The 17,063-nt window shown below is 40.0% G+C and overlaps 1 protein-coding gene across 1 annotated transcript in view; it reads right to left on the bottom strand.

Annotated features, from left to right (window-relative positions):
- Positions 1-17,063, bottom strand: part of trpa1b (transient receptor potential cation channel, subfamily A, member 1b) — a 36,780-nt gene that overhangs the window by 8,620 nt on the left and 11,097 nt on the right. The window contains exons 11-24 of the mRNA XM_088322242.1: positions 14,862-14,961; positions 14,693-14,793; positions 13,111-13,286; positions 7,384-7,548; positions 7,186-7,300; positions 5,814-5,980; positions 5,663-5,753; positions 4,297-4,356; positions 4,145-4,228; positions 3,994-4,064; positions 3,770-3,926; positions 2,327-2,416; positions 836-1,005; positions 651-780 (exon numbers count right to left, since the gene is read on the bottom strand). Coding sequence (XP_088178368.1) covers positions 651-780; positions 836-1,005; positions 2,327-2,416; positions 3,770-3,926; positions 3,994-4,064; positions 4,145-4,228; positions 4,297-4,356; positions 5,663-5,753; positions 5,814-5,980; positions 7,186-7,300; positions 7,384-7,548; positions 13,111-13,286; positions 14,693-14,793; positions 14,862-14,961 — 1,677 coding nt within the window. The remainder of the gene's footprint in view (positions 1-650; positions 781-835; positions 1,006-2,326; positions 2,417-3,769; positions 3,927-3,993; positions 4,065-4,144; positions 4,229-4,296; positions 4,357-5,662; positions 5,754-5,813; positions 5,981-7,185; positions 7,301-7,383; positions 7,549-13,110; positions 13,287-14,692; positions 14,794-14,861; positions 14,962-17,063) is intronic.

Here is a 17,063-nt window from a genome sequence, read left to right as displayed (position 1 = left end):
TTCAAGTCCGGTATTGTTCCCGTTTATTTTCGTCCTGTTTATTTTTGGGTTCCAGTTTTGTTTCCGTCTGTTTTTGTCCTGCTTGTTAGTTTCTCCAGTTTTTGTTCCCATCTAGTTTCTCCTGTTTATTTTCGTTATGCTTATCGATCCCGTCGGTTTCTGGCTTCCCGTCTTTCCACGCCAGCCTAACGTGCATGACTCCCCATTTCCCGTAAATAAAGGCTTGTGTGAGAACATCACGCGATTGGGTCCTGATCCTGTTCTAGTTCCTGACAAACTGGACTGCTGGCCTTTTGGGTGTTTTTATTGTTTTTTAAGTTTTTTTTATTGGGTTTCATCATAAAGTATCTCAACAGTGACCATACATAGTTTAATGGGCTTTCAATTAAAGGGTTTTATCGTGACTTACTGCCAAAACGGCAAGTGTTGGTGTCACACTTTATACTGGAGTAACCAGATCAAGTTTGTATTGCACTGGCTTCGTATGTACCAAAATAGAGATATAATCATCCATCTTTAGAATGCCACAGAAAAATGTGCAATAGATGCATTCCTTATCTCCGGGCCCTATGTACTCATGAAAAGGGCCATAGATGGCTCGAGTGAAATAGGTCCCTGCCCCTTGGACTATCCTATACTATGCGTTGTACCTGGTCCAGAAGTAGCGCATGGAAGGCCAAGGCAAACGCCAATAGGAGATAAAAAAACAGCAGCACGGTCCGATAAACAGTCCGGCAGATCTCACCGAACATCACCACGTAGATGCCGATGCTCTCAAACCTAAGAGAGGTCAACGTTCAACCATTGACAATAGTTTTCTGTACAATTTTTGTACCTCTGGAGATACAGGAGGAAACAGATCCAGGAGTTTAGGACGGCCATGGCTCCCGCTTGCCAGTACCATGAGCCCGGTGCATTGAGCATTAGTGGGATGACGAAGAGAAGCGAGTTGAGGGCCGAAAACCAATCCGCTTGATTGGAGTAATCCTTCAAGTAGTCCCAGCGCTACACATTACACAAATATTAGTCAATTATACCATCTTGGTAAAGACACTTTTGCAATTTGCTATCCACTGTCAACAAGGTTTGCACGGATGCTTGAAATCTGGAAAAATGCTTGAATTTTAATGTTGTGTTTTCTAGGTCAGGAAAATGCTTGAAACATGAGGCACTCGCTTAAAAAGCTCGAAATTCTTGCCATGTTTTTCAGCAATCTGATTTGACAGAACATGCATTAAATGAAGAAAAATAAAAAACCTAATAAAGTTGGCCTGTCATGTGAAGCGTCATCAGCCGCAGAAAAAAAAATCTGGAAGAATCGGTGTTAAAAATCCTGGTCAAAAATCTATCCATCCATTATCTGTACCGCTTATCCTCGGTAGGGTCACGGGGGTGCTGGAGCCCATCCCAGCTGTCTTCGGGCAGTGGGCAGGGGACACCCTGAACTGGTTGCCAGCCAGTTGAAGGGCACACAGGGACAGACAATTCACTCGCTCATCCACACCGAGGGACAATTTGGACTGGCCAATTAACCCAACATGCATGTTTTTGGAATGTGGGAGGAAACCGGAGTGCCCGGAAGAAAAACCACGTAAGCACGGGGAGAACATGCAAACTCCACACAGGAGGTTCGATCTCATGACCTCATAACTGTGCCGCACACACGCTAACCACTGCCCTGCTGTGCTGCCCTGAAAAATCTTAAATAAATACATTTCTTCACAATGGGATAACCAGTGCTGTCCAGCCTTACAAAAGATAAGTAAGTAGCTTAACTAAGATTTATTTTGTATTTTTCATTTTTTTGCTAACAGTTTGCCACTTGCAACACCTAAACAGGGCACTAAATAATGTGCATTAGTGCAAGGATTATGTATCAATCATGGACATTCATCAAAGGACATGTAAATAATTGAGGTGGCGTTTCCCAGTGACAAATTGTAAGTGGAAGATCTTCCTGCTACTGAAAATGTAAGCTACATATAACCGTCATTTTTACCCAAAACCTATATGGTGAGGGATTTTTCTCTCAAATATTGCACACTTATTGTTAAGATCCAAAAACATTTTCGCAATTTACTTAAGATCTAAAAATCGTCTGTGTTGAGATTAAAAATCACATATTTGAATCGCAGATATATTTGTGGATCTGAAAAATACCTGTTTCACACCAGATTTCCTCTTTTAATGGTACAGGCAAAATTGGGAGATTGACGTTGAAAGTGCTGAAATAGTGCTTACCTTTGGTCATAAAACGGTTGTACGAACCCTGTGTCACTAACATTAGCATGTGAACGTAACATAGACCAGTGGGGGACATTTTCACCTGTTGTACGATCTGTAGCACTTCCTTCAATATGGAGTAGACGTTCATGATGAGAACCATCACCATGCAGAAGGACAGCAACAGACTTTGCTGTTTAGCACAAAAAATATATGGAGTTGAAGTATAAAATATCGCAGATCAAACGTGGTGCTTGGGTAGCTAAACGCATGTGTGAACAATGTTTTTTAATACAAAATAAAAAATGTGCCAGATTACATCCAGTGTTACAGTTATATATGTGGTTATAATAATATACATAATAATATAATAAGTTAAATATAAAACTGAATATTTTTACACTGAGATATATTTATGTCTGATGTTATGATTGTATAGAGGGATTCAAGTTAAATATAGATGTATACGGGTTATAGTTATGTAATTATAGTTGTATGCATTCAAGTTATTTCTATATGGAATAATATTTATTGTTATTTACAGTGTTAAGGTTATTTATGAGTTATAGTGATTCATGTGGCTATAGTTATATACAACATTTTAGTTATATTTAGACTGAGTAAGTACTGTATTACATGATTATATATGGTGTTATAGTTATGTACAGGTTATATACGGGTTACTTATAGTAAAGTATGTGGTTATATTTAAATAAGATGTTGTGATTGTATGGAGGGATTTAAGTTACATACAGTTGCATAGTCAAGTCATTTTTATTTGTATAGCCCTTGATCACAAATAGTCTCAAAGGGCTTCACAAGTTATTACATATAAGAAGTTTAGGTTATTCGTATGCTATAGAGTAGAAGTGAGTTTTAAGCTTAGCTTAGATTTAAACATTTCCACTGATGTTGCAGATTGGATCTCAGGGGGAAGAGCATTCCACAACACCGGTGCCCGGATGGAGAACGCTCTCGAACCAGCGGAACACTTCTTGGCTCTTGGGATCACCAGGAGACCGGAAGAGGCTGTACTCACCCAAGACACACCACAGGAAATGGTGCCCCTACAACCCTAGTGGTTAAGGGAACCAATTAATACAGGTTTATAGTTATGTAGTTATAGCCATATGCATTTTAGTTCTTTCTATAATGTGTTTTATTTATACGTGATGTTTTAATTTTGAACAGGGTTATAGTTATACACAGCTTTATAGTTGTCTATGAGTTATAGTTATTAATGTGCAAAGTTATACACAACATTTTAGTTATTTTTATACTGAGCTATATTTATGTATGGTGTTATGATTAGTAGTTATACACTGGTTATTTATGTGGTTATATTTATTTTTATACAGTTACATTCAAATATGGTGTTATGATTAAATACATGTTTATAGTTGCATACAGCTTTCTATTTATGTAGGTTTATATACAGCAATATTTATATATCTGTGTTATACTTATGTATGTGGTTATAGTCTTGTACAACTTTATAAAAGGTTTTTGTAGCTATAAAAGGTTTTCATAGTTATATATGTTGTACCTCAACAAAGGAAACAGGCACCATGGTGATGTTATGCTCCCCTGTCTCAGTGATGTTCATGGTGGGCCTCATGGTCACAATCAAGTGAGTCAGCGGCAGGAGGCCCAGCAGGTACAAGAACATATTGAAAATGTGCGCCTTGCTCCCATACGCCAACCTGTGGGATCCACGCCGATTTGTGGTGAGGAAAAGGGGGGAAGGAGTAGGACAGGCAAAAAACTCACCATTTCATGGATAGGTACTTTTTGCAGACAGGGTGATTGAGGAGATTGAGGCGGTTGTACCTCACCATTGCCTATGAGGATTACAAATGTCCTTATCTCAGAATAATGGCATTTTTCTCTGCCAAGTGTTTTCAGACAATATACAACTTACATTGAGCGCAGCCAGCGGTTGTACCCCTTTATTTTTCTTCTGAAGTTCCAGGGGCGCTTGCAGCCACTTGAAGTCATATTCAATCTGTGGGAAACGGACGTCAGATTCTTTGTGTGCTCTTTCCGATTAGGTTACTGTTGCTGATAAATTACGTGGTAGTTGTCGCAGTTGTGGTCATCCTCCGACTCTGTCACGCAACGGTCCAACAGGTGCTACTTGGCAAGAACGAACAAAAGTTACATTCAGGGTTCAGACGGGTTTTTGAAATCCTTGAAAATTCTTATATTTTAATGTTGTGATTTCAAGGTAAGGAAAATGCTTGAATTGTGGGTGAAGTGCTTGAAAATGCTTGAAAATTGTTGTCATTGCCATGTTTCTTGGCAGTCTGACTGTAAAGACCACGTTATAAATAATGACTTTTTTGAAGTGCGTGAAAATGACGCCGACATGCTTGCTCTGGTGGCTCGACATGGCATTGTAATGTAAAGCCGTCACCACCCCCTACTGGTTGCCCTCAAGAGGATAGCTCTCTTTAGAAAACTGTCTTCTTGGATGGGCTTACTGAGAAGAGCCGGCTCTTTCGGCTCCCAAACAGCTCCTCAGATTTTTTTTGTTTTTTAATGATATATTATCAATAAAAAATAGAACATCATAAGCCAAATTATTCAGTAATTAGTCATGGGGATCCCTGAAAAACACATGAACTACAAATTAAAATATTCACAGATCTACAATTAAATGTGTAAAATTCATAACAATTTTAGCTTTTTACTCAGTAAACACATTTAAAGTCCAACAACAATAATATCCTGAAAATGCAAAACTAAAGATTTAAAATATGAACGCTTCAGTGCTATAAATAGAATAGAATAAAATATACCTTTACAGGTATTATCATTGTTACTAAAATGGGTTAACATATTGTGACAACGAAATAAATAAATAAATAAACGATAAATGCAAAAAAAAATTATACTTTGAACAGTTTAGACAAACATCATCTGAAAAACAAGTTAAACATAAGACAAAAGACCAGCAGACTCTAATATTAAAAGATTGAATGCACTCTTCTTTGAAGCAATTAATATCAATAAAATGAGTCCACATTTGGCAGATTTTTCTGCTTGTTATACATACACTACTTTCCTTCTCTTTATGTCTTTGAATTGATATCAATTATTACCCAGCACTCTTTTCCGTGTTTGTAAACAAGAGTAATGGAGCCAAACTGCTGTATGCATTGTTGAGGCAGAATGGCAGAATTAATGTCAGTTTATAGCCCATTGACTCCAAAATATTATAGATTATTGATAGGAATAGCAAGATGGCGACGTTATTTTAGTCAACAACAACAAAAACATTCTTTTGATTGGCACTGGATTTCTTATTTTGAAGATACTGGAATAAATGAAAAATTGGCCTTGAAAGTGCTTGATAAGTGCTTGAATTTGGCCATGAATTAGGTGTTAGAACCCTGTTAATTTGCATGATGGAAATGTAAATCCTGAGTAGACAAACCTTGTAAGTCTCGGGAAGGTATTCAATCATGTCCATAATGGGGCATCGCTGGGATCCATCAGGTTTAAACAATAACAAAGCCTCTTCACACCTGCCGACATAAACATTGTAAAGTTCTGTGCCATCTTTTTTTTTTACCTCGTGCTTGTACCTTTCACTGTCAATGACGGCATTCACCACGTCGTGTTTGCCGTTCTGCAGTGCTTCATGAAGGAACGAGGTGTCGCTCTTGTTCAAAAGAAACTCCGCCCCCCGGTTCACCATAACCATGACCGCGGCCACGTGGCCCAACCTAGCTGCGATGTGGAGCGCGGTATTCTGCAAGATCACGTAGTGAAAAGTAGTACTTTGCTATGTTGGACATTTACAGTAAAATGAGACTTTGACGTATGAGTAGATTCCCCAAATTTTGGTTGGATAACATTTATAAGTTCTGAGGTGGGGATCGCAAAGTGAAATTACTGTGTAGCGGGGGATAGAAACCTAACCCTATGTGTAATATGTGTGTGCACGAAGTGACGTGACTTAAGTGGGTTGAGTGAAGTAGCAGGTGGATGCAGAGGAAGGAAGATAACTGTGACTAAAAGTGAAACTGATTTGAAAACTTCCACACGGGAAGACTACCTTCCCCTTTACCAGATTTACTTGTCCAATCACTATTTTTTTAATATTTGTTTCAATCATCGACTGCTTACGGTCGTACAACTTAGCAGGTGTAATGTTCTGTGTGCCTGCCTTATGTTTAGTGATAATCACATGCTTTGTTTTTTGCTTTTGTTATCATTGTTTTGCTTCACCCTTTAGCATCACTTCAGCCTTGGACTCATAGCGAATAAATACAGTATTTTACCACAGACTCCCCAAGATTTTACAAAGAACTATGGTATCTGAACTGAATGAAGAGAATAGCATATCAGCATTTTAATGATGCTGTGATGCAAACCAATTCTACAAAGTTTGATTTTTTTTTACATTTTTGGGCAAGCAAGAAGAAGTTAATATCATATAGAGCAGGGGTCAAAAACCTATTTAACCCAGAGACCTATAATAGCGATTTTTTTTTCCCATTTCATTTTACTATGTGTCGTTAGATGATTTAATACAACAATGCCAGCGCCTGTGTCCCATATCAAACTTGACTGTAAGCTAGTGGGGAGTGTTCTCTTTATATACTGGACCAAACCATATTCCATAAAAGTGCTACATCAGGGCACACCTACTCGATTCCGCGCTTATCAGAATTGAAACACTATAGATTAAATTTGAATATGAGTATAATTTTATCTCAGAGCCATATGTACTCATGAAACGAGTCATATATGGCGACACATATGACCCCTGGTATAGAGGGGAAAATGCTGTGAAGAGGGACCGAAAAACCTCCTACTCCACATCAAAAAGTGAAAACGTAAGACAGGGTCATCGTGTCTTAAGGGTCTACTTTATCTCGTCGTCAATCTGAGTGAACAAAAAATAGAGCTTTGACGGCTTTGAATGGTATTAAATGTGGTTAAAAAACATACCCCGTCCTCATCTGTTTTATCCAGCAGTTTCATATTAGCTGATAATATGATGTCCATTGTTTGTGTGTATCCCTCTGAGGCGGCATGGTGCAAACAAGTCCAGCCCTTGTAATCGCTGCAGACAAACAAACAGTTCTCGAAACAGTTTACACTAGGAAAACAAACCTTAGCTAGCAATTGTGTATTAAAGAGATTTACCTGTGGAAGAGAGCCCCTTTACGCAACAGGAGCCCCACCACTTGGGTGTGGCCCTCCCTAGAAGCCAAATGGAGGGGCGTCAGGCCCCGCTCGTCGCCTTCATTGAGCAAGCGGGAGTCTGTGATGGTCTCCAGCAGGCGGTGACATGTGTTAATGCGGCCGTACCTGCAAAAGCAATAGCGACACCTTTGGGCACCAGTGGCTGAGATCTTTTACAGGGTTGTACGGTGCTTGAAATCTTTGAAAATGCTGGAATTTCAATGTTGTGTTTTTAAGGCTAGGTAAATGCCCGAATTTTGGGTGAAGTGCTTGAAAACGCTTACAATTTGTGCTTTTACTATGCTTCTTGGCAGTCTGACTCTGTAGACCACGCAATAAATCAATCGTTTTTTTTTTTTTGGGAGTGTGTGAAAATGACGCAGACATTCCTGCCCTGGTGGCTTGTCATTTTGGTGCTGTCATGTGAAGCGTCACCACCCCCCTCTGGTGACACCCAAGAAGACAGCTCTATTTAGAAAACTGGGTCTTCTGGCTTGGCTCACTGAGAAGATGTACAATTCTATTTTTACCGATTAAGACACAGATCCTATGTCCATTTGCTCTACATACCCAACACCTATAGAGCCCTTTCCGTGCTTGCAAACAAGTGTGACATATTGAAGCCTTGCATGCATTGTGGATAAGGGATCCAATGTTTTTTCAGGAAAAAAAATATTGATTTGAAGAGTTGGCAAAAATACATGAACTACAACACCAATGGTAATTTAAATGAAAACAAATCTGAGGTCATCCCCATGTTGGTCTGTCATCTTGCTGCTTGCTGTTTTTTGTTCCCATTAGACAACAGTGCCATTTAGTTATAAAATACTACACACTGGGGCTTTAAGGACATTCTTATGAGAATACCAATGGAAGTTACTTTTGTAACTGTATGATAAAGAAATTACAAAACCTTTTGTGTTTGTTCATGCTCAGAACCACCCCTTATAAAAAAAGAACCTAGGGGATACAAAACATATTTGACCAAACCAGCGGATATGGCTGATGGTGATACGAGGGAGAAGGGCGATTTGAGATAAGTCAGCGGACCAGCGTCTGACCTGAAGCATGCATTGACCGGCCGGCAGAGATGGGAAGATGCTGTTATGGACTTTTTGGGCTAGTTTACAGGCTTGAGGCGTCATTGCTGTAATACACTTTCCTTTGAGAGTAAGGGCTATACAAATAAATGAAACTTGACTTGACTTGACTTTTCCCCCCAATAATAATAATAAAAATAATAATAATTATAATAAACACATTCATAATAATAATAATAATTATTATTATTATTATTATAATAATAACAGGGCAGCGTGGCAGCGCAGTGGTCAGCGCCTGTCTGGCACAGTTCTGAAGTCATGAGATCGAACCTTCCTGTGTGGAGTTTACATCTTCTCCCCGTGCTTGCATGGGTTTCCTCCGGGCACTCCGGTTTCCTCCCGCATTCCAAAACATGCATGTCAGGTTATCAGGCCAAATTGTCCCTAAGTGTGAATGAGCGAGTGAGTTGTCTGTCTCTGTGTGCCCTGCGACTGGCTGGCAACCAGTTCAGGGTGTCCCCTGCCCACTGCCCGAAGATAGCTAGGATGGGCTCCAGCACCCCCGCGACCCTGCTGAGGATAAGTGGTGCAGATAATGGATGGATGGATAACAATAATGATTGCAAGCAAATAGTTTAAAGATGTCGTTAACAATTAAGGGAAATATTATTATGTTCATATTGATTGCACAATTTTACTAACAAAAAATCACATGCAGTTATGCTTCACTAGTTGGATTGTATTCCAGACCTCAAGATCAGAGTATTAATGGGGAAGTAACGGCCAATTAATTTCCACATAAGCTTTTGGTGCAAGGAAAGAAAAACCTGAAATGACTCGCACATTGACTTTTGTCTTCATATTACGTTTGTCCAATTAAGAAAATGAGACATTTGGCTTCATTGTGGTTCTCGGAGGAGTCATATTTCATCTGTTATGCTTCTAAAAAGGCATTTTTCTTTTTTTTTGTCAGTAAAAATAAGGAGAACGGCAGCGTTTATCAGTTTAAAAGTGAGGTGTGATGCTTATTATTTCTGCTAACGACTTTCGGAGCTTAGCAAAGCCTTAGGGCAGCATGAAAAAAAGGAAATCGGGAACGGGGGATTAAAAAGTGCAGATGCTAAATCTTGTAATTGGTCTTGAGTGCAAGTTTTAAGGAGCATTTTATTCACAAGGACAATAAGGGCCCCTTTAAAGAAGTGGAGCCTACCGAGTATACAAAAATGTGCAGCAGTCAAAATTAAAGCTTAACACTAACCTTTACATCTTCTTGGTAGTTTTAACTCATCCATCTTGGTAAAAACACTTGGGCCAATGCAGCAAACTAGAGAATGTCCAGGCAAGATTGCTCGATTTCCAGAGCCATTATTAGTACAGGCGTCTTCATCGTGGTGCCCGCATACCTGTTCTAAAAATAGCTTACCAATGCTGGGTCATTGTGAGTTTCTAGTAAAATATTTTTTTTAGTGGTTGACTAAGTCTATTTAACTTTGCTTTCAATGATTAATCCGGCACAAACCAAGTACTCTGATTTTCGTACTATAAGTCACAGTTTTTTTCATAGTTTGGCCAGGGGTGCGACTTATAAGCTGGTGAGACTTTTTCCTGAAATTATTAACACATAATTATATCATTGTTGTCTTAGTGCAGTGGTTAGCACATTCGCATAATAAGGTCCCTGGTTCGAGACTGGGTGGAAACATTTGTTGGCCGAGAGAGAGATGGGTGGCACGAGGATGTACCTGCACCACAGGAAATGGTGCCCCTACAAATCTAGTGGTTAAGGGATGCACCCACTAACGTAGAAACAGAAGGATGAAGCATCTTTTCGTCTCCCCACTGAGTTGGTTTTGTTTACCAATAACATCAAGGATGAAGATTTGATTGGATTTGGTGATTTTTAGTCACAGTTTGGTAAGCAAGTTCTTTATTCTAGAGTTATCTGAATAACTCTTAATGTGTGAGATCGTTACTGACAAGTGGGTCTAAAATATGCACATTTTCAACATCCGCCCGTCCGCCTGCCTTCCCACCAGTCTCAAGATCCGTCCTTTCGACTGTCTCGACGTCCGCCCGTCCGTCTGCCTTCCCACCGGCCTCGAGGTCCGTCCTTCCGCCTGTCTCGACGTCCGCCTGCCATGCCTGTTTGTCGACCTGTCTGCCTACCTGATTCACCCGTCAGCACGTCTGATTCTTCTGTTCGCCACTCCGATTCGTCTGCCTGCCATTCCGACTCTTCGACTCGCCCGTTCGACTCTCCTGCAACGCCCAATCCGTCTGAGTCCGACTCGTCTGCTCGCCGCTCCGATTCTTCCGCCTGCCGCCCCTGCCTCTCCCCGTTCCTGCGTTTTCGGGGGAGGGAGTGGGGTTGCCCTCTTCTGGAGCGTCGACCCATTCTGGGGGTCGTGGCATTTGGGGTTTTTTTTTTGGGACCTCGGGGGCTGTCCCTTGAAAGGGGGGTTCTGTCAGGTCTTGCACAGTTGCCATGGCACCTGGCTGGCCCTGCCCCTTGACACCAGCTGATTCGCATTTTCTGATTACTTCTGTGGGTTTTGAACTGCGCTTTGCCATCTCTGTCTGTCCCCCACCCCCTCATACACCCCCCCACCCTCCAGAAGAAAACATGTCTGCAACAAGGACAATACAAACATCTTCTTTGTTCCTTTATCTTCTTTGCATTCTTCTATCCTCACTGTAAATGTGAAACTGGAGTGCCACGTCCAATTTCGTTGTCACAATATGTTCAACAGATTTTGTAACAATGATAATAAAGGTATATTCTAATTCTAATTCTACCCATAATACACATAGCAACTTTGGATGGTGGGAAAGTGTCAATTTTTTTGCCATGGCTAAAAGCTGTTCCAGATAATGTGTGCAAAAAACATTTGTGTTTTTTTTTTATTTTATTTTTTTGCCTTCATCTACCTATCTATAGATCTACTTTGGTCATATCCCTCAAGAGGGGTGACCGACAGCAAGACAAACACATACAATAACAAAGAAAATGAAAGGGGAAAAAAATAGCAAAAAAACACACACAAACATTTTTGGACCATGGCCAACCCAATTGCCCAAACACCCAAACAAGTTAGGCACCTCGGCACCTAAGTTGGTCATGCTTTTGTCCCTCCAGATGAAATGGGACACCAGAAAGCGGCCATGTCACTCGGGTCAAGGTGACACAACACACTCTTTTGTTCAACAGCAGGGCCCAACAGCTTTCACTGGTTTACCCCTGCCGCATCATACGGGTGCCCAACCCATCCTTAGGAACGTGTCCACAATCCCACTATCCTTTCACAACACCTCTCCACTCCTTTCTATCACCAACAAGAGCTCTAGCTTACACTATATTTAGACCTCTTTCCTGCAGTGCACTCATAACACCATCCACTTCACGATCCATCTATTCTCAGTTTTCCTTCCACATAAAAATGATCAGAAATACCACTCATTTCACCTCTGTAAACATGCACATCCAACAATCTACTTGACATCCCTTTCTTAACCACTACATAATCCATCAGTGCTCTGTCCACCATCTTGCCACTATCCACTCTGACAAAGGTATACTTATTCATGTCCCACTTTTTACACAATATATTTCCAATCACCAACTCATTTTCCACACAATACTCATTCAATTTCTTCCCACTTTCACTTCTTCCTGGTACTCCATATCTACCAATCACATTTTCAACAGTTTTATCACCCTCTCTAGCATTCAGGTCACCTAGTATTACCACTTTCCACCATTCTTTCGCACTTGCCACACATTCGGACAAGTCCTTCCAGAACTCCTCTCTCTCCTCAGCGCTTTTGAACCAGGTCCATATGCACTTATAAACATCTATACTTCTACACCCCACTTCAACCTCACCCACATCAATCTGGAAGATATCTCTTTCCACTCCACCAGTTGTTCCTCTGCTTTCTCACTTACAAGCACAGCCACTCCTTCTCTAGCATGTCCACCCGTAACTCCAGACCTTCTATCATACATACCTCCAAGCTGTAATTCACCCTTTCCTTTCATCTTTGTTTCACTCAAGGCTAACACATCAACCTTCCTTTTAGTCATCACCCTTCCGATCTTCTCTTTATTCCACTCAGTCGCTTACATCCACATCCCCTCACATTTAGTGACCCTATAACTAGGGTTTCCAAACCTTTTGGTCTCCCGCCCCCTTTCTTTGCCTTGCTGCCTCTTAGGGAGTAGAGATAGAGAGGAGAGGATCCCCAGTCCCCTCGCTCCCTCCACTTTAGTCGCCTCTTACGACACACAGCGGATCATGGTGGGAGAATTCTCTTATCTCTCACAAGGAGAGGGCCTCTCACCACAGGGACCCAAAATACAGTTGCAACAGAGTAAAAACATGATAAGTTGTTATTTTAGAAATGCATATAAAAGTGGGTGCCCTTTGCGCTAATTAGTTTTAAAAAAGTAGCTCTCTGTTTGAAAAAGGTTTGGAGACCCCTGTAATCGTATCTTTAACATGCTACTGGCTTTTTACTATTCAAACTCTCAAAAGCATTAAAAAAAAAACAGGCCCAAGCAGCCAAAAGGAAACTGCGGCGCATAACTCTGCGTCAACATCTGCGCTATATTCCCGGCCCCCGAGGCTACCGTCAATATACTCACTGAGCGGCAAAGTGCAAGGCGGACTTCTTGTCCTTGGACTTGCACGTGAGGCCCAGCTGGCCAGAGAGGCCCAGCATGTTGCGCACCGAGTCGTGGATGCCGAGCCGGCACGCATAGTGCAGTGGAGTGCAGCCTTCATGGTCCTCGCAGCTCAGCAACGCCTTCACGCTGCTGCGCTGGAAGAAGCCAGACCAGAAAGTTTGCCTTCGCGTGTGGTAAATACACTCGGGCGGCTAATTGGCAGAGCTTTTGTAATGCAGCATGCATACTATTTGAAGTAAGAGGGAGATTATGCAAGTATGATAAACAGGAAGACCATACATATGTCGCAGTGGATGTTTTGAGTACGGGAATTGAACTTGGTATAAACCACGCTCCATTTTAATTACCTCTATTACGATACAACATACTGTAAGTATTGGTTTAAAGATACATATTTTAAAATGATTGATTTTTTAACAGCAATGATATGCATTCCATACATTTTGAACTCGTTCAGTGCCATAAAATATAAATACGTTTTCAGTGACACGTTGTCCTTTATTATAATATTCTAACGGCTTTGGTGCTGCTGTTTAGTTTGAATCAAGCCTCTTGGAATTATTTAATTTTGATAAATCACCGCTAAATGGCATTAGTGGCTTTGATCATAATGTTGCCCACTCATTGAGTAGCTCCCACGTCCTCGTGTTAGGAGTGTGTGGTTGGCCCACTCGTGACTGTAATGGCATGATCAAGTCATTCGAAACAGTAGGCACTGAAAAGTTATTTCAAAGTTCATGCATCAGTTCAGTGTTCCTTCAATAAAATGTTATTTTGTAAGCAGAGATCTCCTTGTGTTTATGGAAAGGATTGTTTAGGTATTGGAGGTATCACGTTTGCAATAAAAGAAGCACCAAAGTGAAAGTTGTGCTTGAAATGCATCCTTTTACAAAAAAAGGTTTTGTAACATAGTTTCAAGAGTTTTCTTGGAAACTAGCATTTCAAGATGCTGAACAATGTTTAACTGTTGTTTACCAAACAATGATAAAAGCTGAAAGCATATTTATTTTCTAATGAAAGATGAACTTCCTTATGATATGTCCTGGGCTCATATAGCTACAGAACTAAATCTTCTGTAGGCCTTCAAAAATGAGTCAAAATGGCAAAAAATGGCCAGCACCACCATTTGAGACAAACATCTGGCATCTTGCTGAATTTTTAATAAGTCGGAAAAATAATGTATGCATTTATTCTTAATCAAAAATAATATTTTTTAAATTTTACTTTTAAGTAATAAGTATTTTACATAGGATAAGTATCATACGTTGTTAGTATAAGTAAATCAATCTTGTAAATAGGCTTTTTTACATGACTGTTGGTCTGTGTGTGTGTGTGTATGTGTGTGTATATATATATATATATATATATATATATATATATATATATATATATATATATATATATATATATATATATATATATATATATATATATATATATATATATATATATATATATATATATATATATATATATATATATATATATATATATATATATATATATATTCATATATATTCATATATATATATTCATATACCTGCAGGACACCTTCCGGTAGATTTTTCAGCCCCTTGGGTTGCAAAATGGCCAGGTGAAGAAAATTACAGCCGGACCCATCTGTTAAGTTAATATTTGCCCCTTAAAAGAAAAAAATGGTGAATATAATTTAAAAATCAAGACTGTCACGTACGTTTAAAATGTCCCACCTTTGGACAAAAGTAGAGCCACTGTCCTCCATGCACCGCAGCTTGTGGCTAGCAGCAAAGGCGAGTTACCCTTGCAGTCAGCTAAGTTGACATCTGCACCCTGCAGTGCATCAACAAATTCCACATTAGTTGCTTTGCATTGAAGGTTTTTAAAATCGTATTTACCTATGATGTCTGTTTTTTTATTATTCAGAAACAATGAACTTATGTGTGGTGCGCTAGTTTAAAAAATACAGTGGCTTGTGAAACTATTTGTCCCCCTTGAACTTTGTGACCTTTTGCCACATTTCAAGACTTCAAACATAAAGATATAAAACTGTAATTTTCTTGTGAAACATTAACAATAAGTGGGAAACAATCGAGAAGTGGAACACAAATAACGAAAGTGGGTGTGCAAAATTATTCAGCCCCATTGAGTTGATACTTTGTAGCGCCACCTTTTGCTGCGATTACAGCTGCAAGTCGCTTGGGCTATGTCTCGATCAGTTTTGCACATCGAAAAACTGATATGTATGCCCATTCCTCCTTGCAAAACAGCTCGAATTCAGTGAGGTTGGATGGAAAGCGTGAACAGCAGTTTTCAGTTCTTTCCACAGATTCTCAATTGGATTGAGGTCTGGACTTTGACTTAGCTATTGTAACACCTTGATATGTTTTTTGGTGAACCATTCCGTTGTAGCTTTTGCTTTATGTTTTGGATCATTGTCTTGTTGGAAGACAAATCTCCTTCCTTGTCTCAGGTCTTTTGCGGACTCTATCAGGTTTTTTTTCCAGAATGGTCCAGTATTTGGCTCCATCCATCTTCCAGTCAATTCTAACCATCTTCCCCGTCCCTGCTGAAGAATAGCAGGTCCAAACCATGATGCTGGCACCACCATGTTTGACTGTGGGGATGGTGTGTTGAGGGTGATGAACTGTGCTGCTTTTATGCCAAACATAACGTCTTGCGTTGTTGCCAAGAAGTTTGATTTTGGTCTCCTCTGACCAGGGCACCTTCTTCCACAAGATTGGTGTCTCTCCCAGGTGGCTTGTCGCAAACTTTAAATGACACTTTTTATGGATATCTTTAAAAAAAGGCTTCCTTCCTTTTTGCCACTCTTCCATAAAGGCCAGATTTGTGCAGTGTATGACTGATTGTTTTCCTATGGACTGATTCTCACACCTCAGCTGTAGGACCTCTGCAGTTCATCCAGAGTGATCATGGGCCTCTTGGCTGCATCTCTGATCAGATTTCTCCTTGTATGAGCTGAAAATTTAGGGGGACGACCCGATCTTGGTAGATTTGCAGTCGTCTCCTTCCAATTCAATATTATTGCTTGTACAGTGCTCCTTGGGATGTTTAAAGCTTGGGAAATCTTTTTGGAAATGTTTGGGATGATGAACTCGTTTTCCAAGATGACAATGCATCATGCCACAGAGCAGAAACTGTGAAAATATTCCTTGGAGAAAGACGCATCCAGCGAATGTCATGACCTGCAAAAAGCCCAGATCTCAACCCAATTAAAACCTGTGGTGGAGATTGAAAAAAATGTCCACAGTGGTGCTCCGACCTGCAAAGAGAGTTGGCACCCGATTGATGAAGAATAGTGTCACACATCAAGCCCATGCTTCACAGACTGCAAGCGGTCATAAAAGCCAAAGGTGGTGCAACTAAATACTAGATATGTTTTGATAATTGTGTGTTTTTCATTATTCCATATTGTTTTCCTCTGAATGGAGTGTTTCTGTATTTTTTTCCCTGTGCTTGGTCTAAAAAGTAGCATTTATTGACCACCACAACCTTTTTTTTTTATTCATTTCTTTAAGTTTTTCTTAATGGCAAGGAGTTTCACTTTTGAAAAACTTTATATATATTTTTTAATGCATTTTCTCTGAGTTTGTTCTACAGAATAAAATGAGTGAGTAGTTGTCCAAAACTGATGATTCCATACTTCTTGCTCTGGGTTGTATCTTTGCTCATACCGGAAGCTGCGCGTGCTTTTGACGAATGTCCTCCAATTTTAATTTTGGATAATGACAATAAAACCATTGATTCAACTACAAATGTGTTGTGTGTTATTATTTGTTGATCTCTAGTTGTTATTTTGTTACAGTGGTATAAATCTCAGTCGATAATGATGCTAGAGTTAAGTTTGCCTTTTGCAGGCTTTGTGAGGGTGCGACGCTACTTTGCTGATTTTAACTTTTCACGAGTAATTCTGG

The sequence above is a fragment of the Urocampus carinirostris genome, chromosome 18, assembly GCF_059441175.1.
Source record: "Urocampus carinirostris isolate Australia breed hairy pipefish chromosome 18, RoL_Ucar_1.0, whole genome shotgun sequence".
Classification (NCBI taxonomy): Eukaryota; Metazoa; Chordata; class Actinopteri; order Syngnathiformes; family Syngnathidae; genus Urocampus; species Urocampus carinirostris.
This window is presented reverse-complemented; position numbering and strand designations above follow the sequence as displayed.